We start from the raw sequence: 26,872 nt of genomic DNA on the forward strand, positions 1-26,872 counted from the left end.
CAACACACGAAACGCATGCAAACTTCCTCATAACTTTCTCGTGTCCATCATTAAAATTTTACAACTTTATTACGCTTCAAGTCACGTGATAAAAATAATTCGCGCGCTTAGTCGACCTGGTTTCCCCGTCCTTATTATTTATTATTGCAAGCACACGCTCTAGGCGCTAAGAGGCCGAGTTAAACTTCTAGGCGCCGCACCTAGCACACCCGGTCCCCCTTTAAAGTTATTTATTATGCGCTCTCCGCCGGGGCGGGGAAGAAGAAAACTAACAAAACTAAAAAGATTTAACGGTGGAGAGAAATGCTCTTTTTATCTTTTATTGTTAAATAAATTGTAATCAAGCATAAATCTCTGGGGATAACTTCCATCCGCACGGGCAATCTCATACAACTCCCTATTTTTCAAAAAGACTTTTAGAAACGCCATAATTAAACGAGCAAATATTTCCCTGGAGAACGATTATCTTGGGATATTGTTGTGTATAAAATGGCATTCTGCATCAGAGAGCTCACACAGCCATCAAAGTCCTCTTCATTAGGACAGCGAAGTACGCAAAGAAAAATAATAGAAAGGTGAGTGTTGTTTAAATTTGTTTTAGGTAACTTTTCTGCATAGAGAAACTTGTACTCAATTATTCTTTTACAATCTCAATTTGCGACTGGAGTTCTTTTGTAGCTTTTGTAAGTTATCTGTGAAATCTGAACTGTATGCTCAAATTTTCTGAGGATTCCTTTTGCCATTCTTTTATCAAAGTTTCGCCACTTTCGTAATATTTAGTGAAAATGGCTCCTAAAGGCAAGACATCAAAGCTGGAAAGAGAGGAAAAAATTCAGAAGGCGATCAAGGCAGTTGGCGATGGCGAATCCGTTAGGCAAGCTGCAATCCGGTTCGACCTTCCGAGAGTCACCTTGTTGGATCGGATCAATGGAAAAACCAAATCTTCTAATGCAGGCGCACCCACCGCATTAACAATAGATGAAGAGAAACGGTTTGTTGAAGTGAGTAATTTTCCTGAAGGCAGAATAAACGCTTTAAATAAAATATTGAAAAACCACTAGTAGGGGGGGTTTCAGTTTTAAAATATCAGAGCAGTTATAATCACTATTGTGTATTATTTGTGGGGTATTTTAATTTTAAAAACATGTAAAAGCAGACTTGCAAAAACCTCTGCATCTGGAAAATAACTTCACCTCTCTTTCCCAACAGGTTTTAAACGTGTTCGCGCAATGGAAATTTCCAATTGACGGGACCACCCTACGTGAGATGGTGCAAAAATATCTGAACAAATTGGGAAGAAATGTGAAATGTTTTAAGAATAATTTACCGGGAGACGAATGGTTGCGTAGGTTCAGAAGACGAAATAACGTGACCGTACGATGTGCGGACAAAGTCAGCAGGAGACGCTTCAACGTCACAAGAAACGACCTGAAAGTAAGTGCACGTGTATTTTTGTGTTTTGAGCCTAAAATCGGACGGAAATTGTAACGGATTTAAAACTTTGTTATAAATACTGGTTTTTGCTGAGGTCATCAACTTTGTTACAAGCGACCATAATTGATAAGAAGGGTAAAATATAAAGTGGCAGATAGGGTTTGAATGGCTATTTTTTATTACACAGAAGTACCACGAAGAATTGTCAACGGCCATAAAGGACATCGATCCACGTTTGATATTCAATTATGACGAAACCAATTTACAGGACGACCCTGGGAAACAAAAGGTTTTGGTTGGGCGTGGTGCACTCAAGAGAGTAGAAAAATTGGTTGAGCATTCAAAACAAGCATACAGGTGTGTGAGAGTTCATTCCTGAAGTTTTTAATATTTCTTATCGGTTTTTCTATTGTTTTGTAATTATCATGTAACTGGGAATTACTTCTATTTCCTACGCCTCATCACTTAAGAATGCATACCTTTTTATCTGATTTTAGCATTATGTACGCCGGTAATGCAGCCGGCACGTATCTTCCGCCAATGATTGTATACAAGGCGGAACATGTATATGTTCAATGGACGTTAGGTGCTCCAGAAGGAACCGAATTTGGTTCATCCAAATCTGGGTGGTTTAATGGTAGAACATTTGAACATTGGTTCTTTGAGGTAAATAGAACTATTTAACATTTATTAAAGGAGAGGCTTGCGGCTAAATCCACCACTTTACCGTATTATCTTCCTTCAAGTTGTTTTTTCGTCGTCTCTAATTCGAGCTCTCAAAAATATACTTTTTCAATTATAATACTCCCACACGGGCCTTGTATTCAAATCATCATAGTTATTTTAGTCCGTCATTTTACTAAAACTTTGTTAGAGGTCTCGTTTCAAGATAAGGAAAAAGTTGTATATGCTGATAAGATGTCGGCCTTCTCGTGCGTTTACTAAACCAATCTTTTATGTTATAGCTCTTCGTGAAGAATCTACCCGCCAACCGTGGTGACGAGTTTTGTGTACTCATTGGAGACAATCTTGGTGCACACTTTTCATTAGAAATTTTAGAGGTAAATATAACTCAAAACATTAGTATTTCATTTGGTTTACTGATCCTATAACGGTATAGCTTTACAAAGCATTTGAAATATTAATTAAACATGTGATCACGCATGAGCCACCTCGTTGGATAAATAACTTTCCGCAAAAGACTGTACGAACATTTTTCAATTAGATTCTGTATTTATTCTCTGGTTTCTTTTTCTAGTCCCTCTCACAGTTACCATAACAAATAAATTTTATTAGGACTACTTAGGCGTACAAACTTTCGCGCTTCTCGCCAATTTTGGCCATTTACGCGAAAGTAAATGTCTTTGAAAATTCTTAACAGGGCAATTCGCGAAAGTTTATACTCGCGAAGGTTTGTACGCCTAAAGTACCTCGACCAAGAGTACTATTTTCTTTTGAAGTAAGAAATGCATTGCATTCAGATTGGTTACATTTTGCAATCCTTTTTTTAGGAATGTGTGAAACAAAAGATTCTGTTCATCGCTCTTCCTCCAAACGCAACTCACCTTGCACAACCACTTGACGTTGCCGTTTTCCGTGGGCTGAAGGCAAAATGGAGAAAGATTTTGACTGACTGGCGGATGGAGGTAAGATTGAATAAGGACAAAGTTAGTTTCATGGAATTTACAAAATGCTAAAGTGTTCTTTAAAATGTGATTAATTTTCGCTTTTTTCTACCCGCGAATAATATCTGTGTAGAGCTCAAACCCGCGAAATTTAATGACCACTAGTCGCGGTTTTCTCGAATTTCTTTCGACCGCCAAAATTAGTGCTGGTGAAAATTAGTTCTTGACGTATGTATGGACGACACTAGTTATTATCATATCGTTTTAGAATTCTGGTAGCACGATTCCAAAGGCAGAGTTTCCACCGTTGGTATTCAAACTGCACGAGACGCTCCAGCCCGCTTCGCTCATCAGTGGTTTCAAGACTTGCGGGATCTATCCACTAGATCCAGAACCGTTATTGAAGAAAATCCCAACAGCGGTAATTTGGAATTTTAACTTTAAAATTTTCTTTAGCAAATAATTATTGTCTTATGTTATATGCTCGACCCTTACATTTCTCCCTGGAGTTTGCTACATTAATTGCCTTTGGAATTATAAGTAAAGATGTTTAACTCTAAATCATAAAAATGCCGCGGTTTGAAAGGCTGAACTTCTTTCAAATTAACGTTACCTTGTTTTGTTAATGTTACTAATTGATTCTTTTCCAGGAAGAGACAATATCAAAAGAAACGTCGTGTTTAAACGAAGTCACCGTGCAGCATCTGGTCGGTATGCAAGAACTGACCAAGAGAGCGGCAGAAAAAGATCGGCCAAAAAGACCCTCAAAGAAGGACATTGTGCCTGGGCGTCCAATTTCACCCAAGGATTTGTTGTCATCGTCAAGTTCGACACCAACTTTGTCACCGTCACCGTTACCATCACCGTCATCGACATCGACATCGACATCGACATCGACATCAACTCTGTCATCGTCAGCATCAGGTTCGACATCAACCCCGTCATCGTCAACATCAGGTTCGACATCAACCCCGTCATCGTCAACATCAAGTTCGACATCAACCCCGTCATCGTCGGCATCAAATCACCACACCACAAATTTCAGTGATGTTGAAGATGAGATCGAGAGCGCTGACGACAATAACATTCTAAACGAAGCTGAGAAAGGTGAAGAAATACAATCGTCCTACTCGTGTGGTGCTTGTGGTGGTTCCTGGGAAGAAGAAGCAGAAGATCAATGGATCGAGTGCGAGGTCTGTGGTCAGCCTTTTCATTTACACCGTGAATGTAGTGGGCTAAATATCCGGCGTGTAAATGTGCAAAAATATAACGTTGCTGCTTTACCGGCATATTATTGCACGGGTTGTAAGAATTTCCAACCACCTGAAAAAAAAAGAAAAATGTGAAATTCATTATAAACCATATAAATGTGTCTTTCTTTTTTAACATTTAAACCCTAAGTCCAGTCGTTTTTGTTCGGCCGCGCCTAGATATAAGCAGGTGGGTAGGGCGGGATGGTTGGCGGTCACATCAAATTCATAATAAGGAAACCGGGTTCTTTTTATTCTTTTCGGTTCACGGTAAAAATGTCTACTAAAAAATTCCTCGCGTGCAAAACAAAATGTTGAGTTGTTGTGATTTGGACATCTTCGTTGAAAGCATGCTAATTAGTTTTTAGTGATTACTACATCGTTAAAGTTTTCTTTTCAAATATAAGTAATAACACTTCACATTTCTCATATTATATTAACAATCTGTGACGTGGATAGAGAGAGAGAAAAATTTAGTGATTGATTGATAACTTTGGTATGTATTTGTTTATGTTTGATTTTTTATTTCGAAGACCAGCCTACAGCTATGTCGAGATTGCAAGACGTATGTCGAGATTAAACGACTCTACGGTATGACCTTCAATTTTCTAATACAAATGATATGTTCTGATTTCTAGGAAACCTTTATCGATCTATTTGTCTCCCTAAACTTACTACTATTTTATGGTTGGGTGTGTTCTAAAACCCGGGGGGGGGGTACTAGGTTGGTGAATGAGGGGTATGTGCGGACGGGACCTCCAAAAACCGACCCTTAGAGAGACCAAATTTTAGTGAAAAAGTGACCCTTAGAGAGACTTTTTCGAAAAATTTTCTCTGATTTTCAAAAATTTCCTACCCTTAGTGAGACTTTTTTGTAATTTTTTCTCTAAAAATCAAAAAAAAAAAAAAAAAGACTACTTTGAAATTTCCTGATTTTTGTAACCCTTAGAGAGACTTTGAAAGGTGAAAAACCCGACCCTTACCGTAGAGTCGTCTAATCTCGACATACGTCTTGCAATCTCGACACCGGATCTGTAAAATAATCAAAACAAACCTTGAATGAAATTCTTTGTATCATTCTTATCGAACAAGTTCATCCATAAAACTAGAAGTTCAGTAAAAATTGCAATCCTTTCAATTAAAAAAACAGCCAAATTATAAGCAGTTTTACACAACACACGAAACACATGCAAACTTCCTCGTAACTTTCTCGTGTCCATCATTAAAATTTTACAACTTTATTACGCTTCAAGTCACGTGATAAAAATAATTCGCGCGCTTAGCCTGGTTTCCCCTTCCTTATATATAAAAGCACACGCTCTAGGCGCTAACAGGCCGCACGCCGTGATGGCCAGTATGGCGGTCACATTAAATTCAAAAGGAAACCGGGTTCTTTTTATTATTTTCGGTTCACAGTAAAAATGTCTACAAAAAATTCCTCGCGTGCAAAATGTTGTGTTGTTGTGATTTGGACATCTTCGTTGAAAGTATGCTAATTAGTTTTTAGCGATTACTACATCGTTATAAAGTTTTCTTTTCAAATATAAGTAATAACACTTCACATTTCTCATATTATATTAACAATCTGTGACGTGATAAAGAGAGAGTACATTTTAGTGATTGATTGATAACTTTGGTATGTATTTGTTTATGTTTGATTTTTTATTTCGAAGACCAGCCTACAGCTATGTCGAGATTGCAAGACGTATGTCGAGATTAGACGACTCTACGGTACCGTCCGCACATACCCAGCACCTATTTTTGCCTAAGTACCCCCCCCCCCGGGTTCTAAAATCAGGCAAAACATTTTGCCAAGATATATACCGTCAACTGCTCTAACTTGGGACGCTTGGTCGAAACATGGGACTGTTGCATATCTGGTCTGTATTTTACACTTACTGTAAAATCGAAAGGAAAATCGTGTATTTTTTAATACGCCATTCCTTAACTTAAATCAAATGACTTTGGAGGTTTGTGGTGAAATGCTGATGGAATGGCCATCCCATGTTTCGTGTCAGATAGTTCCAAGTTGGAGCAGTTGACGATACTTGTAACATATTTGTTAATTTAGCGTTAAAATACTGACCTACAATCTTACCGCCTACTTTCTACCAGACCCGATCAGTCGAACTAATCGAACCGATTTTTTAATCGAACTAATCGAACCTGATCGAACCTAATCGAACGATTAGAGTTCGATTATCGAACTTAATCGAACCTAATCGAACACTCACAATTTTTGATAAAACTCAAGTTCGATTAGTTCGATGAGTCGTCAGGTGATTAGTTCGATTAGTTCTATTAATTTCGATTAGTTCGATTGGTTTACTACGGATTAGTTCGATTAGTTCGGCAACTTGACCAGTTAGTTCGATTAGGTTCGATTAGTGCGATAAGTTAAACTAGCGACTAGTTCGATTAGTTCGATAACTTGACAATTCATTAGTTTAGTTCGATTAGTTCTACTAAGTTCGATTGGTTCGACAACTTGACAAGTGATTGGTTCGATTAGGTCCGATTAGTGCGATAGGTTAAATCAGCGACTACTCTCGGGTACCGTAGGACGGGGTGAATCGGATACCCGGGGTGAATCGGATAATTTGTTTAATCGCCTCTCATACTTCACTGACGATGTCTTTTTCCATTCTGTTTTCAGATCCCGTTCACTGATCGATCAAGCTATCGGAAAAATATGGCTTCGAAGATTTGGAACATGTTCTTCGGAAATTGAAGAAGAAAACCTTCTGATTTTCGGACCCTTTTTTGAAATGCCGAATAAGAAATAATGAAGTGACCGTGATTGGAGATTCCTTTGGCATTGTGTTCTACGAAAGCCAGTTGTACACAATCTTTGGTTCACTAAACGAAAAACAATGTCTATTCTTCGTATTTTCATTCTAAAGTTAGGGCGGAAAATTGTTCGCGTTAAAACGCGAATCGCCCATTTGCGCCCCAAGTTGAAGGCGTTGTTAAGTGATACGGAACCGAGAAATGGAAAGGAGTTAATTATTGAATAATTAAAAAATATCAAATGCCGTCATTATGTCATTTTTAATTGCTGCCACACTATCCCAAGAGGCTTGTTAGTGTTCAGAGTAGCTAGGAATAAATGTTCAAATGTTAATAGTCACTCATTGTTCATTGTTGTTCACGTGAATACAATGTCTTTGTATATTTTGTATAGTGATAATTTAGGAGTTTATATGTTATGTATTATTTTCCAGAAGAAGATAGTGGGAAGGGTAAGGCTACAAACACTTTACAACAGGATAAGAACGTTTATTAAAGAAATGGACGCCTCGATCTCTCGTCCTTCCTAGGAAATGTCTTTGACGAAAGGGATTATTTCTAAAGGCTTGATAATGAGACATGGTACAGTATGAAGCAAGACATAATTTCCCGTTCGTTCATATGCTGTTCATTCTCTCGGAGGTCTCGCATCCCCTGGCTTAAATCATCTCTGACTCTGAGACAGGGGTGCAAATATTTCTGCAAGCGGAAATTAGAAAAAGGGGCAAAAAAGTATGACACGGTGGATCCCCTTCCTAGTGGAACAATTGGCAATAAATAATCGGCCCGGTGAAAAAATATGCCCCAGACATTTAAGAACCCGAGAAATTTTTACTTTCTATATTCCTTACCGTTTTTTTTTATCCTTCATTTCCCCATAGGGTATAAAAGTTCTCACCGGGCACTGAGAGAGACAATGTTATAAAGTATTTTCTTTCGCTAAGAAAAGAACAAAAAGTACATATTTTCCAAATAAGATCTTAAAAAGTTTGCTGCCAGCTACGAGTATACTATGCATCTGAGCATTGAATACCATATAGAATTAATACTGTCTCCTGTATTTGTGTTCATGGCGATTCCACGCTGGTTCTGAATTCTTTAAATGCCACCGTAATACCCCTGTCTCAGTAACTCAGTGAAAATTTGAAATCGACCATCGGAGAAGTTATGAAACAAGTAAAACGTCACACGCACACCGGGTCTGTATTTGTAATCTCTTAATACTCGCTGGAGTACGGAAAAATTCACTTTTAAGCATTATTCCTAGAATTCATTAATAATATTTTTTCGATTTTGACCGGGTTGACCTTGTTGCAGTAGAGGTGTCAAAATACCGACAGTTCTCCAAGGGCCATAACCTTTGATACATATACTTTAGCTTGCTTCGTTTTTGTATTTTTGGAATCTTCCTTAAATTCTGCGTCGATCGGTAGGCAATTTGTACGCACTTAAAGCAGAACCAAGGCCACCGGAGCCTCTGAAAGTCAAACTTTCGATGAAATTCAATGAAGTCAAATTTCTGAAAATGGCTTGACAGTGAACGTGTTAGAGTTAGGTCATTCTTTGTAATTTTTTCACCGGTTTCCATCGGACAGGATCTGTGACCGGGTCACTGATACAGGGGTGTATCATACGCTTTCTCTTATCATTTTGTCGACAAATCTTAGAGTTAACCAGAGCGTTATTGATAATCTTCTCCCTCTCTCAAGTATCTAAGATTGTTCAGTACCACCTGAAATAACGGGAAAACAAAAATATACGATGATCAAGTTAATTTCTCTACTCTTTTTATCGGCTCAGCTATAATACACCCAGTATCGCTGCGAAACTGGAAAAAGTTAGCTTTTCATGGGGCATTAGTAGAAGTCCAGTGGATACTTGAGACAGGGGTATTCTATGGACGCTAAACGTCAAAACAATGTTCTTTTATAACGTCCGTAAAACAACGGGATATGTACACTGTTTTTTTTCGGGCGAATTTTCTATTAACCTAACCTAGCCTGTGAATGTGAAACAGAGCTGTGGGTATGCTAGACTCTTCTGGGATTAAAAGAAATACGCACCTGCTGGGTATGATATATTTCTGTAACCGCGGAATATAACGACCATATAACTAACGACCATGTGTTTGTTGACTCTATCGGTCGATGCTTCGATGAAAATTTGATATTTTCGTAAGTTGTCCAGTTTCTCTAATGCTCTTCTTTTTTAATCATTTATTTACTTCTCCCTTTTCATTTTCTATGGAACGAAACGCAAGCGTTAGATAAAAAACAAACTTGGATTTAGCTAATGTAGTCAGACCTTTCAGAGACGTTTCATTTTCTTACATTGCACTTTCTATCGTGCATTCAACCAACACTTTTCATAGCGCACACTAATCAAAATTTTAAAACTCGCGAATTAGACCCCACTCGTCAAGTTCTGCGGTATAATTAGGTGGTAGGTCTCGTCTGGAAGAGACAATTTCAAAACTTTCCAATTCTATCCGATTCACCCCGTCCTACGGTACCCCCGCTAAAGTTTTGAAATTTTTTCCACCCACCCCGCTTTTTCAACCCCCCCGTCTATTAGATACCCAAGAGTAGTTCGATAACTTGACAAGTCATTAGTTCGATTAAGTCCGATAAGTTAGCGGTCCCACAAACGTGCTTTTCAATCAAACATCGGATTGGAAGAAAAATTAAACGTAGGAACACGCTCGAAAACAAAGAAACCACTATCGAACCATTAAATCTAATCGAACTAATCGAACTATATCTTGATCGAACTAATCGAACCATTAAATATAATCGAACTAATCGAACTATATCTTGATCGAACTAATCGAACAAACTCGAACTTAATCGAACTTAATCGAACTTAATCGAACACTCACAATTTTAAGGAAAATCTGAAAGTTCGATTAGTTCGATTAATCGAACTCTAATCGTTCGATTAGGTTCGATCAGGTTCGATTAGTTCGATTAAGAAATCGGTTCGATTAGTTCGACTGATCGGGTCTGGAATAATGCATGACCTATCCAAAGTGGTCTTCAAGTTTGTTTTTAAAAGATGAATGTTCTTTAATTGTTGTAAGTCCACTAGTATGGAGATCATTCCAGAGTTTAGCTGTCGATGGAGCAAATGAGTTTTTGTAGGCAAGCACTCGCCCATGCATTTGTTTGAATCGAATACAATTAGAAAACCTAGCCCTGTTTGAAAATATAGTCTCAGGAATTGCAACTGCTCCGTGAATGATGTTGTGCATCATTGTAAGGTTGCGAATTTTCCTTTGAGTTTCTAAGGTTTTCCATTCAAGATCGTTCATCATTCTCGTTGGACTGGAGTGACGTTTCCAGTCAGCATAAACAAAGCAAGCAGATTTCCTTTGTATCATTTCAATTCGGTCTCGCAGTCCTTGATTGCTCTCCCCGATAGGGTTCCAGACAGTAGATGCGTAGTTGAGGATTGGGTTTATGTACGTCGTTGTCGTCGTTGCTTTGGTGGCTTTGATGCATCCTCTCAGATTTCGCTGTAGAAAATTTCATGTTTTTTGGACAACTGTGATGATGAGCTTGAATTTCAGTTTCAAGCTCATAGCTGTAGTTATGTTGACTGCGATGAATTCAAATCACTTGCAGCCAACACTCCATCTAAATTTTCTGCCTTTCACCTGAACATTGCTTCACTCTCAAAACATTTTGACGACCTTGAAGATTTGCTTGCCCTCCTCAATTCTAAATTTAGTGTCATAGGGATTTCAGAAACCAAAAGCCTTGTTGACACCGAAACAGAAAGTCCTCTTGAAAAAAAAGAGGACTTTGCTATACCAGGTTACGAAAAATTTTTTACACCAACTGAATCTTCTAAAGGTGGAGTAGCCTTATATATTTCACACTCTTTCTCTTACAAACCTAGGACAGACCTAGACCAAGTTTGCTATTCTTCGTGTAGTCTTGAATCATGCTTTGCTGAAATTATCCTACCAAACAGTACCAATATCATTGTTGGTACTATATATCGCCATCCAAAAATGGGTTGGTCTAAAAAGCAGGGTAGCCAATGGGGTAGCCAATTGGGCTAGGTTATGGGGTACCTCTTTTTGCCTAAACTTTTGAAATCTGAAACCTGTTTAATGTGGAAATAACTATTACAACATCTTGTTAATGATTCCATGTAATAAAATTCAAGATTCCTTTCGAACTTCAGCCACAATAGCCTTTTTTCCAAAGGTACTGAACTTTGTTACTTCTCAAGAGACCTGGCGCCATTTTGTCTTCCTTCTTGGCTTCGTTTGAAAATTTACAGACCCGAATAAAAAATATATACAAAACAGTTTTTAAAATATTTAGATTTAAATTTTATTTATGTTTTTAATTGTTATTTCCGTGAAGCTGTAATTCGATGATAATAGCTTTGGAATCGCCTTTGGGCCATATGATCTCTAATCTTGTCATATCTTAACAATCCTTTGCTATTGAATCTATTACTTAATTTAAATCATGTTTAGATGTTTCAAACAATTAATTCCTTTCAAAATTTTTAAATATGGCAGCTTATAATAGGTACAAAAGGTCTTTTGAAATAGCTCTATTATAATGAAGCTCTATTATAATGAAGCTCTATTTCTTACTCCTCGTGCATTAACACGTGGTAATTTATATCTTTGTTTATCTTTGGAATCATACATGATCAATCTAAGTATCAATCAGATTCATGCTCCCTGGTCAGTAAAATGTGGTTCTATGCATTCATTTTCGGTATTTCTATTCTGGTCTGTAAAATATTTAGGTACCCCACAACCTAGCCCAATTGGCTACCCCAATTGGCTACCCTGCTTTTTAGACCAACCCTCCAAAAATGGTTGGCTTCAATCAAGATTTTCTAAAACCCCTGCTTAGTAAAATTTCTTCTGAGAAAAAGCAACTCCTCCTTCATGGATATCCTCGATTCTAATTTTATACTTCCACAGATCCTTTTACCAACAAGAATAACTGAGGACTCCAGGACTCTCATTGATAATATTATTTCTAGCCCATCTGATAATGGAACTGTATCTGGCAACATATGCTTTTCCATTTCAGATCATCTCCCCCAGTTTTGTCTCTTTCCATCATTTGAAGGTAAGTTTCCCGGTGAAGATAATACTTTTTTTCAGCAAGACTGGTCTCGTTTCAACCGAGAAGAATTTATTCTGGATTTTCTTGAAGTTGATTGGGACACCCTTTTTTTGAGATTTGGTCATAATCCAGACTCCTGTTTCAATATTTTTAACGACAAAATGAAAGTACTTGTAGAGAGACATCTACCCACAGTCAAACTTACCAAACGTCAAGTTAGATCAAAAACAAAACCATGGATAACGCCAGGAATTTTGAAGTCAATCAAAAACGTGAACACTACCATACAACACACGCTAAGGCTAAAACTAAGGAGTCCAAAGATCGACTCTATGAATTATATCGTAGATATCGAAATATGATAGTCACTTTGACTAGGCGTAGTAAAAAAAACCACTACATCAGATATTTTGATTTCCATTCTAAAAATTCTAGAAAAGTCTGGTCTGGTGTTCGCAATATAATCTCAACAAGGGCTAACTCAGAATCACCCATTTCAATCATCACAGGTGACTCTTTGACATCAGATCCTGAGAAAGTAGCCAATTCCTTCAATGATTTTTTCACTACTATAGCTGATTCTATTCGTGAAAAAATGCCGCCTTCTTACAATCACTTCAGCAGTTTCATGAAAGATCCAATCTGCATTCCATCCTCTTAGCACCAACCACTTATCAAGAAATTGCGAAGGTGATTGGCTCTTTCTCAATAAATAAAGCAAGTGGTCCTCATAGTATTCCTATAAAAATCTTTAAACTTTTAAGACTTGATATTTCTGTGCCAATATCGGCGCTGATAAACTACTCCTTTCTCAGTGGTATTTTTCCCTCTACTCTCAAAATATCTAAAGTTGTGCCTGTCTTCAAACACAAAGGTTCTCCCCTTGAAGTCTCTAATTATAGGCCAATTTCACTTTTATCTAACATTGAAAAAATTTTTGAGAAAGTGATGTATTCACATCTCTCTGATTTTCTTGAAAACCATAATCAAATCTACCCTCGACAATTTGGTTTTCGTAAGGCTCACTCTACTGAGCATACACTAATTAATATTGTCGAACGTATCCGAAACTATCTTGATAATGGTGGGGTGCCTGTGGTGTATTTGTCGATCTACAAAAGGCTTTCGACACAGTTGATCACGAAATCTTACTTGAAAAACTCGATCACTACGGAGTCAGAGGCATTGTTAATGACTGGTGGGCCAAATTGAAAAGTCCCGTTTCTGTCACGGAAGGAAATCAGAGCCTTTTTTAGTCTATTTTTGAAAAATGGTAAACTTAATGAAAATAGTATTAATTAGTCCTGAATTAAAGCCTTTATAGTACTACTACTTCCAAACCAAAATAAATTTCATGAAAGTTTATTTCCATATGCATATTTCCATGGTGCTGAAGCGATTTAGAGGATTTAGAACCAGCTAGGAACAGTAGTTTTGCCAGAAAACCGGTTTTTAGGCCTCCAGAGCCGCCTGGGCTTTACGCTGTAAGCTTACAGCGCTGTACTGGAGCCTTAGTTTTAAGCTTATTCTGAGCTCCATACAGGGCTGAGCTGGTTCCCAATGGTTCTAAACCTCGTTGGACACTCTCCTGCAATAAATTAGACCCATTGAAGTCCAAGATTTCTAAAAATAACAAGATATTTTTAATCTGTCACGGAAGGACAAGGTGAAAGTGTCACGGAAGGACAATAATTTCAGACCTTGTAAGTGAATATGAAGGAGGTTGCTTTGGAATGTAATGTCATTTTTTGTTAGGGGGCACCAATAGTTAGAACTTGCAATAATATCAAGAATAGTGTACTTGCACAAAACTGGGAAAAACACTTTTTGTCTTGAAATTGTCATGGAAGGAATTCGATATTTGAAAAAAGTTTCTGCTTGCAGTACTTTTTTGTTGTTTGACTTATTTCAAAATGAAAAAACCTATTAAACTAACTAGGGTATGTACTTGTTTTAAAACGACATTTCATTTTTAATTAATCATTTATTTTTCAAAAGAAGGTCCATTATATTTTAACACTTGTCCTTCCGTGACAAACCTCACTAGTTGTATTTCGATATAATCACCTGATTACAGAGACTAAAAGTGCGACTCAGTTGATTTAAAAGTTGAAATTAGAAAATTTAAGGGTTAATTTTACAAAAAATCACAGTTACTTATTTTGTTTGTAAGATTTTTGATTTTGTGTTTTGGTTGACGACTTTTCAATTTGGCCCTGGTTCCGATCTTACCTCACTAACCGCTCCCAGTATGTTTCTCTTGCAGGCTCAAATTCCCTTTTAAAATCTATTAATCATGGAGTTCCTCAGGGTTCAGTCTTGGGTCCTCTGCTGTTCTTGTTGTATATAAACGATCTTCACCGCTGTATAAGAACCTCTGAAACATATCATTTTGCTGATGATACTCATTTACTAAATTTTTCAAAAACTGTATGGAGTCTTTGTGGGAGGGTTAATGCTGATCTCAGAGTTTTAGTCAGCTGGCTTAATGCCAACAAAATTTCTTTGAATGCTAGCTAGCAAAACTGAGTTTGTTATTTTTCGTTCCCCTTGGAGACAGATGGACTGTATTCCAAGAATTAAGCTTTGCGGGAAAATTCTATCACCAAGTAAGAGTGTGAAGTATTTGGGTGTTCACCTTGACAATCATCTAAACTGGAAGGTTCATACTTCTTTCGTTGCTGCTACATTGAAAAGGGCAAATGGGGCAATATCCAAACTTCGTCACTATGTTCCAATTAACATCCTTCTAAACATTTATCATGCAATTTTTGCTTCTCATGTTCGATATGCTAGTCAACTCTGGGGACTGTGTGACAATACTGTCACACATAGAATTCTTACTCTTCAAAACACTGCACTAAGACTCATGACCTTTAGTGAACCAAGAACTTCTGCCACTCCCCTGTTTGCTGAGCTTAAATTACTCAAAATCTTTGATCAGGTGAAAGTAATGAATATCTTATTTATTCAAAAATATCTCCAGGGTAATCTTCCATCTGATGTCCTATCAACACTTAATTTTGATGAAATTGATCACAAAACTGACACCAGGAGCAAAGCTATTAAACTACTAAAACTTTCAACGGTCAAAACCACAAATTTTGGACTTAACTCTTTCTCTCGTCTTTCGTCAAAACAATGGAATGAGTTACTAATAAATCATCCTGACACTGATTTTCACAACCTTGATACTGATAAACTAAAATCTTTAGCTACAAAATTCTATTTAGACAAATACAAAGCTGAAGACGAATAATCTTTGTGTGTGTGTGTGTGTGTGTGTGCGTAATTGTGTGTGCATGAACTTAATGTGTTTCCCCAGGGTGGGAGGGGGTGGGTTGTGTAACAGGAAGAACTTTATAGATAAAACTACTCAGAGAAATTTCATAAAATAAAAGTAAAAATATGTCTTATATTCATTATTTTGTGTCACTATTAATATTATGATATGATAATCGTTTATTCATTTTTTCTTTTGTTCTGTAATAATTTTTCATTTTCTTCTAGGTTCCCCATTGTATTAGAGAAATCTATTTTTTTTTTTGTAAGGGGTTATCCTGCTGTGTTGCAGCGAAAATATATTCAATTCAATTCAATTCCTTGCGGGACTCCTGACTTGACTTCAGCATACTTTGATGTTTTACCATTGACCACAACTTGTTGCGTTCGATTCCTAAGGAATGATTTTATCCAAGATAGGTGACTACCTCTGACTCCATAGTGCTCAAGTTTGTGGCAAAGCTTTGAATGGTCAACCTTGTCGAAAGCTTTGCTGAAATCAAGTAAGATGGAATCAACTTGATCACCATTGTTCGAAGCTTTCGCAAAGTCATTTACTGTTAACAAAAGTTGAGATTCACAGGATCTTTTTTCTCTGAAACCATGTTGCAACTCTGACAATACTTTGTTTTCGGTTAGGTGCGACATTACTTTACTGTAAAGTATGTGTTCTAGCAATTTACAAACGATGGAAGTAAGTGATATTGGTCTATAGCTTTCAGGATTACTTCGACATTTCACATTCCCTTTGTATGCTGGGACCAGGGGGGGTGAAGCAGTTAGTACAAGACATCATTTGAAAAAAAAATATACTTCCCAAAAGATTTTTTTGGTAAAATATGGTCTTTTTTTTTTTAATTTTCTCACAAAATCCTATTTTTACACAGTTAGTACCAAAATTTGGCAAATTTTTAGCAGGGGACCACCCTTTTTTGCAGTTAGTACACCAATTCATATGGCACACCACCACGGTACTAACCGGCATGATGTCTTGTACTAACTGCTTCACCCCCCCCCCTGCTGGGACAATGAGGGCATGTTTCCAAGCTGTCGGGACTTCAGATTGTTTTAGAGAAGCTTCAAAGATAAGTTTCAGGGCAGGAGATATTTCATCTGCAAACTCGATGAGGAATCTGGCTTTAATGGTATCTGGGCCGGTTGCTTTATGTGGCCTGAGGGATATGATGAGTTTCTTAATCCCATCAACCGATACTGTAAAGTCACTCATTTGATTGGCAACTCTATTAGGTATGGGTGGAGTTTTACCGTCTGGGTTGGAGAAAACAACAAATTTATCCTTCGATTACCGTACTTACCTTTAATAATTCAAAAGCACCAAATTCTGCAAAAATTGGAATAGTATTGTGGTATAGCCCCCCCCCCCCCAGAGCAGACTTTCCAATTCAGTACAATTAATAACTTTTTCCAATCAATGGCTACGTAGGGGGAGGTGTTAGAAACTAAAAATCAACCTATCTTTATGAAACCCTGGGAAAAGTTGCCGTTCTGGGTGTTATTATATTAACAATGAAAAAAATTTTTTTTTGCTGGGACCATTTTAAAGGCTTCCAAATTAGCCCTTTTTGACCCCGAAACCGCCCTACAAGCAAAAATATATTTTTTTTCCTCAAAACATATAAGTGTGGGTACTTGTTGGAATGAAAATTTGATGCTGATCACTTTTTTATAACAAACATACCCTAAAAATAAACTGAGAAAGAGTTTTTCCATAAAAACGCTATTAACGACTTGTAAAAGCACGCAATTTTCTTTGTTTTTGTTTAAAATGAAGTTTATTAACTGTTTACAGGAGCAATATTCCTAATTTAATTTGAAAGTTCTTCAGCAAATGCTTTTTCAATAGAGCAACGAATTCTGACTCCTGATTGGGTGTATTTCACTTCAAACCCAGATGCCATTATTTGCTCAAAGGAAGTTTGTTGCACTTCAACCTCCTCTGGGAATACCCAATGAACACCAACTTTATCAGTTTGCTTTAAATATGATACGTTTGCGTGATCACCATAAACATCACAGATAACACCTATGATAATAATTAATATATATTAATAATGTATGCCTCAATAACATTTACTTTTTGAGAGACTGGTTTCCAGAGCACAAAAGTAACACTAAATTACCTAAATACCAAGAATAAGTGCCATCATCTTGTAGCCAAATTGCTGCAACATGTTCTCCATTTTTCAACATTTTTGAACCGTTTGAATTATTACCGTTGTTGTCTCTTTCGTCTTCTTTTGGAACACCTGAATTTATATAAAATTTATAAAATTAGATAGAACTTGGTAAACATGAAATTGTTTTTCAGAAACTTAGCTGTTACATGGGTGGTAAGGCTGAGCACAATTTCGTTATTACCTTGTAGAGATCCCAATACATTGTTCAAGTCAGTTATGGTTAAGGATGCCATGTTCTATGAGTCATCAAGGTACTCCATCAAATTAGATGCATACTCTTCAGTCTCAAGTTTCTTGCCTCCTCTTTTCAATCGAAAAACCTTTGCTGTTTCCTTGAGTGACAAACTTGTGCATCTTGCGTACCTAACCTCAACATACAACCTTGAGTTTTTTTCTTTGTTTGAGAAATTTGTGTTCTTCAAGTAATCTGCAACATCTTCTTTCTTAGTGAACGGTCCTCCCAAGGTTTTCAGAAAGTCTAAATCTTTGATCTTTGCTGAATCTTTCTTCGCATTTAAAACCTCTTTAGCATCGTATCCCTTTTTCTCAAGATCTTGCGTATTTTTGTTCAAGTTTAGTTTTAATTCATTGATGGCAATCGATTGTTTTCTGTAGGAATTCAACTTTTTAGGGCCAGCAGCTTGCAAGAGGTCCTTCGCTCTAAATGTAAAGGAATGTTGAGTGTGGAGTGTATTCTAAATTGGAATATTTAGCACATTTTCAACATTCATTCGAGTTTTCTATATATTACTTTCATGTAGGAATCAAAAAGGTAAATATTATAATGAATTATATTGATCAATCGATTATGATAGATCCATAGTGTCCTCCAGGGTTTGTTCCCTCCACCAAATTCTTGATTTTTTTTAAATCTCCCCCCTCTTTTTTTCCCCCTATGACTTTTCAGTTTTTTAGTTTCCCCCCTCTTTTTTGCTTTCCCCCCAGAAAATTCTGAAAATATCATTTTCCCCCCATATACCCGTATAAATTTCTCAACTTTCAACCTATGTAACACAAACATAAAATTTTGCTGCAAAAGGAATACTAGACAAAATAGAACGAAAATTGGTTAATTTTTCAATCATGATCTAATCACATGATATCATGTGGACTGACCTTGGTTGCTGAGATAAAATTGAAGTGATTTCACCCCCCCCCCCCCCACCAAATTTTCCAACTATCGATGTTTTCCCCCCTTTACTATTTAAATTTTCGTTTTCCCCCCTCATCCATTCAAAATTGGAAAATTGGTTTCCCCCCCCCCCCCTTTATAAAGGGGGAGGAGGACACTATGAGATCTTACCTTTTGATGACAATCTTCCTTGAAGCAGACCCCAGATTTTGTTTCCCACGTATGTCCAATTCATAGTTGATCATGCCAACATTCCTCTCTTCACCAAGATTATGAACTGGTACATATTTGTCCATCTTTTCTAAGGTTTCCTCATCTGCATTGGCTTTCTTCATGACACTTTTGGTTTCTTTATCAGCGGAGGGACCAAATCCAAAGATTGCTCCTTTTTGATAATCCAGTCCTTCAGCAAACATTTTCAGGGATAGAGTATATATTTGGACTGATTTGGAGGGATAGATACTATTTCGTTTTAAAGTCAAAAGGTAAGACAAAACTTCTTTCCCTCTTGGTAAAATGCCATTTGGAAAACTCACATAAACTGTAATTGACACATTTGGCACAGCCTGTATTGATATCTGTCCAACTTTTACTCTTTCCAGTATAATGTTCCTTGCATTTAAAGAAAGCACTATTCCTCGGAGAAGATTTCTCTTTAGTAGAAGCTGGTGTTGAACAAGAGGGAGTATCTTCTAAGGGGCATTCTTTGAAATATCTGCCAGCTCTAGTCACTAAAATTTGCATTTCTTCTTTGTCTAAATCCTGATCTCTTTCACAATCCATTTTAAAATATACTCATCGAAATTAAAAACAACATCAAAATGACCAATATTTTTCTCCACTACAACTTATAATCTAGTTTTTCCTTTACTACTTCTTCTTTTTATGTCTCTGTACTCTAAATCAAAATATTGCAGCTCAACTTCCACATAACACACTGACTCACAAACCGTTGAGCCAACACAAGCTGGTCAATCGAATCAAGAATGGAGCCAGCTAGAGTTGATAAAGGCCGATTCCACCAACATACGTTGCCAATCCGGCAATCAGTCTAGGCCAACACAAGCTGTGCGACCAGCGCAAGACAGCCAACAAACTTAACTCATCTAACCTGTGCAAGTCAATTAACCAATAGTGAGACGTTCGCAACGACCAAGCAACTTGAAAAATTACGAACTGCACACGTCGAGATACTTGAACACCAAAGCCCATAATGTCGTGCCCTAATTTTAATTGACATTTAACATGTGATTTAAGTTGAACAAGTTCGATCCCGAGAATTGACAGATGAATTGTCACACTACTATGACTTCTTGATGTAATATGGACTGAACCCAGCTCAGGGCATTTAATATATATGTAACAGTCAGCTACTGCGGTTGACTTAGGAGGGGGAGGGAGATAGAGAGTATTATTATAGCTATAATATATTATAATTACATTTCATGTACTCTCGGGTACCTAATAGCCGGCGAGGTTGGAAAAAATCTCAAAACTTAATAAGCGGAGGGGATGGAATAAAAATGTCCTGGGTAGAAAACTTTTGAAAAGGAGGCTAATACAGCAGAATTAGGACAAAAGAGGGAACTTCCAAAAACATTTTCCCAAAAATTTATAAGCGGGGGTTTGGAATAAGAATGTCCTGGGTGGAAAATTTCGAAAAATTAATTAGCAGAGAGGGACGGCTATTAGGTATCGAGAGTACTTAAATTTTAGATATAACATTACTAATACATGCTAATATATGAATTTAGTAAATGAAAATCAAACTTATGTAAAGATTTTGATAAAATGTCAAAATATACCACTTTGAAATGTTTACTGTCGTCAAAGAAGCGCATCACGAACTCCAGGAAAGGAAATGTTATGTTTTTACCCAACAGGGCTAGGTGCAAAGTTTCCCATTTCAATTGCGCTTTTGACTCTGACCTCATGTAGTTATCTGTCCACATCTGTCTTGTCACGGCACAGAAGGGAGAAAGGGTCGCGAAGTCAATATTGAAAAGTTAGATCTAACAATTGACTCTTTCGTTTGTTCTTTTTTAGTCACTGACTTCAAGCGTTGTAAACGAGCGACCTGAAAATTTGTTGGATTTCCTACTCGAGAAGTTACATTACCAAACGGCTTCGAGTCAATCGATAGAGGAGAAAGCATGAATTTGTAGATTTGGTAGTGATGATTTTCAATTATTTGTTATTCAATGAGCTTTGGAAGTTTGAAAATTGCTTGTTTAACAAAGTTATGATATGCAGCGTTAATATATAATAATCGTGTAAGCTGTTGCAATTTCACAATTTTGGCGGAAGTACGATGAGAATAGGATTTATCCTGAAAACTCATACGTTCTGGATTATCTTCTTTTCGGATTAACAAAACATACGAATTTAACGGGCTCGATCATTTGAACTTAGTATTTGGCCGTGTAAGCTTCGATTTAAAATTCTGTCCAATTATTTTCTAGCGATTTTATAACCCTTTTAAAAAGGCCAAAAATTGAAATAAATAGCAACTTTGAGTTTTCACCTTGAAAAACATTCCTACATTGTTTTCTTGAATTTTGGGAGTAATTTGGTAATTGATCAAGTCTCCTTGAAGTAAAGTCTGTCTCAATATAATCTGCAGTGGAGACACAAACGCTGAAACACTTTCGATATCATTCGAATGAAATGGTGGTTTGCACTTTTTGAAAAGATAATAAGGAGTTTGATATTTTAAAAAGATTTCAAAAAAATAGAAAATAAAGATGAGACATAAAGAAGAAAAAGATTCAACTTCTTGTAGAATTGTCCTATGACGTTCACTTTCATATTATAAAATCTTCAATCTTAGAGGATGCGAAAAAAAAAATTTAAATATTTATTCAGCCAAAGCTAACTTTGGGATGTATCTTTTGAGTGAATTTATTATCTTTGAATAATTTTTTCACTGAGATGATATTCTTAAATAAAAGAATTACTGTTTGGAAATTGGAAATTACAGTTATTCACGAAGCTGAATTTTTCGTCTTCATTTTTCATCTTTTTTTCCCTTTTTTTGTTTGGTAATTTTCCACTTCTGAATATCTTTTCAAACAAACGCTAAACCGCTATCTAATTCAAATTCTATCAAAGGTTACAGGTTTTTTGTCTCTGCTGCATTATATTGAGGCAGACTTACGTAGACCTTTTATTTCGGACGGCAAATGTTAGTCGCAGGAGTTCAATTCTTCAAATTATATTAAGTTTTATCGTATTGGTTTGTTTTTTTGTTTTTTTTATTTTCCAATTTTAAACTTTCCAATGGTGTATAAAAATAAATGTAATGATAAAGTGTCAACCTAAATATTAAATTTGCTGAAGTTTTCTGCGTTGTACGTTCCTTGTTAAACCATGATAGAGAATGTTCCTTTCGACCGTTCCAAAATACTTAATGCGTAATAGAAATGCCTCTGATTTTTTTGCTTCGTACAGGCCCTTTTGGTTTATGAAAGGTCAATTAGCCTCAAATGGGGCCACAAAGAGGTTAGGTTTGCAAGAATAAAGCCAAGTGAACTTGAAAACTGATTTTCATGTGCGTATGAATTCGAAAATTTGAATTTGTATAAAAATTAGCCAATAAAATTCAAATCGCCAGAAAAATAGGTCAAGTAGATAATTTCGTTCCTTCGCATGTTTACTTGTCAGCTCAGTAAGAATCATTTGAGATAGTATTTTATGTTTCTTCAGTTATTATATCTTACGAAGACGAAAACATTTTGGTTCGATTTTTTTTGTGTGATAGATTCAGGATACTTAATTTTTCCTTTTCATTGAATAAGTCATGTGACCGTTGTCTTCCCTCGAGAATTAGATTCCTTAGGCTATCAATGACTAAACAAATCTTTGTGATAATTTTTTTTTTACAATTTTATTTATTTCCATACATTTTATTTCTAATCATATTACTAATTTGCTAATTTAATATTAGAATAATGGACAAGAAATAACTGAGTGAAAACTATCCATCAAGTAAGATCCGAGGATATTATGGTCAGGGGATACTTGGTCTATTTGCGTGCCAAGCCTTCGGATGCAGAACTTTTGTCACTTTTGACATACTTTGGTTCACAAGAAACCCCCCTTCCCCCTCGCTTGTTAATTTTTCGAAAACTTTCCAACCCCTCCCCCCTCCCCTTCTGGACCTGATTTGTGCCTTTCTTTTTTACCTTATTTTTTGGTTTTCAGAAGTACAATGTCAAACTCTTCCCAGCGATTGCCCCCCCCCTCCCCTTCCGATGACTTTTACAAACTTGAATAATCCTAGAATTTAGAAATATTTTTTAATCAACATATTCGTCTGTGAGAATTGGCATAAGATACTTTCTATCAAAAGCACCATAGGTTCTGACAAGCCATGACTTTTCATATCTCTTTTTTTCAGCCCGATCTTCAGGTGTACTTCCTGGATCATCCAAATTAATCAAGCTCAATCGTTTAGCTTTAAATTCTTCTTCTACCTCGTCAATTCCAGTTTCAAGGTTGATCAACTTGGCGAAAGGGAGTGTCAAGCCACCAAAAAAGATGACTGACACTAAAACAATCATTAGTGTAGCTGTAAGCATCATTTGCCGTGGAACTGATACCGTATTTCGAATAGCCAATGAGAAAGCGATAGCTCCTCGAAGACCCGCGAATGTCATCATATTTTGATGTTTGCATGGAATCTTTCGTGTCCTTCCACAGTTCAATAAGAGTGAGAGTGGATAAATATTCAAAATACGACCAATTTGAGTGGCCAAGAAAGCCACTCCAATAAATCCGAAATTCCATTGGTGAAAGTTGAATAAAAAAAAAGACAGACCGATGTACGAAAAAATGAAATTCTCCGCCAAGAAGTTTAATAACTCGAATGTTTGAGTTGTACGTATCGCTGATTCAGGCGTCAAATTTTTGTACGTGTAATGTTTTTGTGCTATACCACAGAACAGCACTGCTACTATACCAGACCAGCTGAATACTTCTGCTGCCAAGAACGTCACATACGACATTAGGAAAAAGAGAGCTGTTTCGAGAATAGGGAACATGCCAATTTTGGTGAGTTTGGAGAGGAGGGCAGTAAAACAAGCGATAAGGATGCCAATAAACAATGATCCAACGAAAATAGAAACAAAGTCGCCCAATGCGTAGAAAAAAGAGTAAATATTAAATTGTCGTTGGTCGTATGGGTTGTACGCTAGATAAGCTTCGATGGCGCGATACAATACGATAGCCACGGCGTCATTTAAAACACTTTCACCGAATATCAGAGCGTATAAATCAACATCGACGTGTAAATCATGGAAGATAGCTAGTACTGTCACTGGATCTGTCGCCGATATCATTGCTCCGAACAAAAGACATTCGGTGAAATCAAATGTTTCAATAACTCCAGTCATTCTGTTGAAGTAGTATGTCATCACACCCACCACCAGACACGAAATACTTGTTCCAAAGAAAGCATAAACGCAAATTGCACCAAGGTTACGGAAGAAATAGCGTCGTTTCAAACTGTATCCACCAAAGAAAATGATTGGCGGTAGAAGCACGTAGAAGAAAATTTCCGGGTTAAATGATGATTTGTCTTGCAATTCGTTGCCACCCTCGTTTGCGCGATTGTTAGTGGAGTGTTGCACGATACCACTCAACACATATGAATAATCTGTCCCGTTTATTTTCATCCACATATTACGGGGTGCTGTTGTTAAGTTCTCACAATTGCTAACATGGACGAACTTTTCCACGTTATCTTTTTCTTCAGACAATCTGATGATCCCACCAACGATTATTCCAAACAGCATGGCGACTCCAGTCTCGTGGAACACACTGAATCGACGTAGTTTGAACAACCAGATTACCAGCACAGTAGCAATAAGAAGACCGATTAAGATCATCATACTCAAGCTGTCTGTCTTGTGACTGCTCGAAAGTTCTTCTTCTTTCAGGCCTTCAAGAGAAACTGAATCGTCAATCATGTCGAAAGCCATGCTTACACTTTGAAACAATTGTAGGAACAAGAGCCCAACTTTCATTCGTCCACGGTCAAACATAATTGCATCGATTGAAATCCAACTTAGTCTTTTGACTTTTTCAAAATCTTTCTCAAGAATTTCAGATAATGCTTATGTGAGTATATCAATTACGCTAAAAATTGCTTATTGGAGCGAATCGGTTAGGCTAAAACAAATTAGGTTGTTTGGTGTATGCTTGTATAAATATGTTTATTAAAGAATTTACTAAGGAGTGTCTTGGAGATTTCCTAAGCATAATTTTGAAGGCCCCCCAAACGGTTTTCGTGATGCCCGGGGAGACATACTCGCTTTAAAAACGACCGTACGTGAGGACCAAAACTAGGGCTTTAAATTCAGAACAAATTTAGCTAAATTTAAGTAATTTTGAGCGAAAAATCGGGCATTTTCTTGCACATTTTCGGCAAAATATGATTATCCGAGATATTGAAGCAGCCAGCGGAGGAATCTTTCAAAATTCTGTTCTTTTTTTCCAGGAGAGGGAATTTCGGAGTAAAATCTAAGAGCCAGCTATTTTCTAAGCACTTCAAAAAATCTAGGAAGGAGTATGAAACATATCTTCCGAAAATCCAGGAGCAATAATTTGGGAAAATTTTTCCAGCAAACCTTAGATTTCCCCTATCTAAAGAATCCGGGACCAAATTTAAACAGAGTATGTAGATCCTAGATGCTGTTTTTCCAGGAGCATCTCGACGCTCAATTAAAGAATACTAGCCGGTACCCGGCGTCACACGCCGGTTAAGCTGTAGCTGAACGCACTAAAAGTCCTTTGGATGTTGAAGCTGGCTTAAAAAAGCGATCAAATAAAAAAAAGAAATCTGTACAACGTTTAACTCTAACCTTCCCCGGGTGTCTTATCTTTTTACCATATTTGGATCGTTTACTGCCCCCCTCCCGAGACATAAAGCCCTAGTCCCCCCCCCCTCGGGAAAATGACGTACACACTTTTTAGCAGTAACGACCAATGAAGTATAAGCCCGAAGGGCTAGAAGTTAATCTCCTTGGTAGGATTTGAAGCCAACAAATCCTACCAAAGTAGCGCGGCCTTGAGCGGCTCGCCTGGTTTTTACACAAATGACAGATTAATACTATAAAATTTACCTCTAAATTTCGAAAAAAATATCAATCGTAAACAAAGGAATTGCTAGATTCAATCTGTCGTCAAAAATGCGGCGCATTTTATAAGCTTCACTTTTTCTTGCCTGAGAAAGGTTAGAGATTGAACTTTAGCCCTTCGGGCTTTAAACTCAATGGTAACGACGGCTTGAATATTTTTATAAGAAAAAAGAAGTGAACTGATTTTTTCTTATGCTTTATATCGCCCTTTGAATGCTGTTGTTGTCCACAAACCTTTTTATGTTTTGATTTACTTTTGAAATATTCTTTTCTATGAAATGAAATTGTTTTGTTTTGAAAAGAATTCGAATGTCATTAATAAATACGATCGTTAAATACATTCGAAAACATTTAAAACAAAAGAAGAGAGAAAAAGGCAAGTCTGGGCAGAAGTTAAAATTACTAAATGTAGATGGGCCTTAAATTTCAAAACAAAGGCTTAATAAAGTCTAAACCAAGCTCTATCCGATCTTTTGCAAATGGCGCGAATCCAATAAAACAAATTTGTGGAGCAAGAGACTAAAAGTCATAATTTTAAAACACAAACAAAGCGAAAACGAAAGTAGAAAACACAGACAAACACACATACAGACTACCACTATTAATATATAGATGAAAACAGATGAATTTTCCAGGAATTTTGATTTAAACTCGGAACAGATGAAAATTTCCAGGAACCTCAATTCTTTCAAGAACAGATACGTATATTCAGGAGTCTGACAAGAGAAGAACAGACACATATTTCCTGGGAAAGTTACCATTTAGAACAGATAATTTCGAATTTCTAGCCGTTGGCTGCTCTTGAGCTTCAAATATACATAAAAATTCCCAGAAGAAACGGCTCCAACCACATTTTAGAGAACCTTCAATGCACTCTGTCTTTTATGCAGAAAATTGGGCAGTTTTTCATGGACCAAATT

General features: G+C 36.8%; 3 protein-coding genes across 3 annotated transcripts; 1 reads left to right on the plus strand and 2 right to left on the minus strand.

The window, feature by feature from the left end:
• The first annotated feature begins 785 nt into the window (after window positions 1-785).
• LOC136807822 (uncharacterized) lies at window positions 786-7,040 on the plus strand. The gene is made up of 9 exons (XM_067064444.1): window positions 786-1,001; window positions 1,210-1,434; window positions 1,622-1,791; window positions 1,932-2,100; window positions 2,400-2,495; window positions 2,946-3,080; window positions 3,328-3,480; window positions 3,710-4,252; window positions 6,966-7,040. Exons 1-9 carry the CDS (start codon window positions 786-788, stop codon window positions 7,038-7,040), a joined length of 1,782 nt encoding a protein of 593 aa, XP_066920545.1.
• A 10,213-nt stretch (window positions 7,041-17,253) lies between these two features.
• LOC136807800 (uncharacterized) lies at window positions 17,254-18,230 on the minus strand. Its single transcript, XM_067064423.1, has 3 exons — window positions 17,863-18,230; window positions 17,625-17,750; window positions 17,254-17,527 (listed from the first exon to the last, which is right to left on the minus strand). Exons 1-3 carry the CDS (start codon window positions 17,912-17,914, stop codon window positions 17,310-17,312), a joined length of 396 nt encoding a protein of 131 aa, XP_066920524.1. The 5' UTR covers window positions 17,915-18,230; the 3' UTR covers window positions 17,254-17,309.
• Window positions 18,231-22,636: 4,406 nt separating this feature from the next.
• Window positions 22,637-24,884, minus strand: LOC136807694 (sodium/hydrogen exchanger 6-like). Its single transcript, XM_067064295.1, has one exon. The coding sequence runs from the start codon at window positions 24,855-24,857 to the stop codon at window positions 23,112-23,114; it is 1,746 nt and encodes a 581-aa protein (XP_066920396.1). The 5' UTR covers window positions 24,858-24,884; the 3' UTR covers window positions 22,637-23,111.
• Between the last annotated feature and the right edge of the window lie 1,988 nt (window positions 24,885-26,872).

Source organism: Clytia hemisphaerica, unplaced genomic scaffold (assembly GCF_902728285.1).
Source record: "Clytia hemisphaerica strain Z4C2 unplaced genomic scaffold, Clytia hemisphaerica genome assembly, whole genome shotgun sequence".
NCBI classification, from domain to species: domain Eukaryota; kingdom Metazoa; phylum Cnidaria; class Hydrozoa; order Leptothecata; family Clytiidae; genus Clytia; species Clytia hemisphaerica.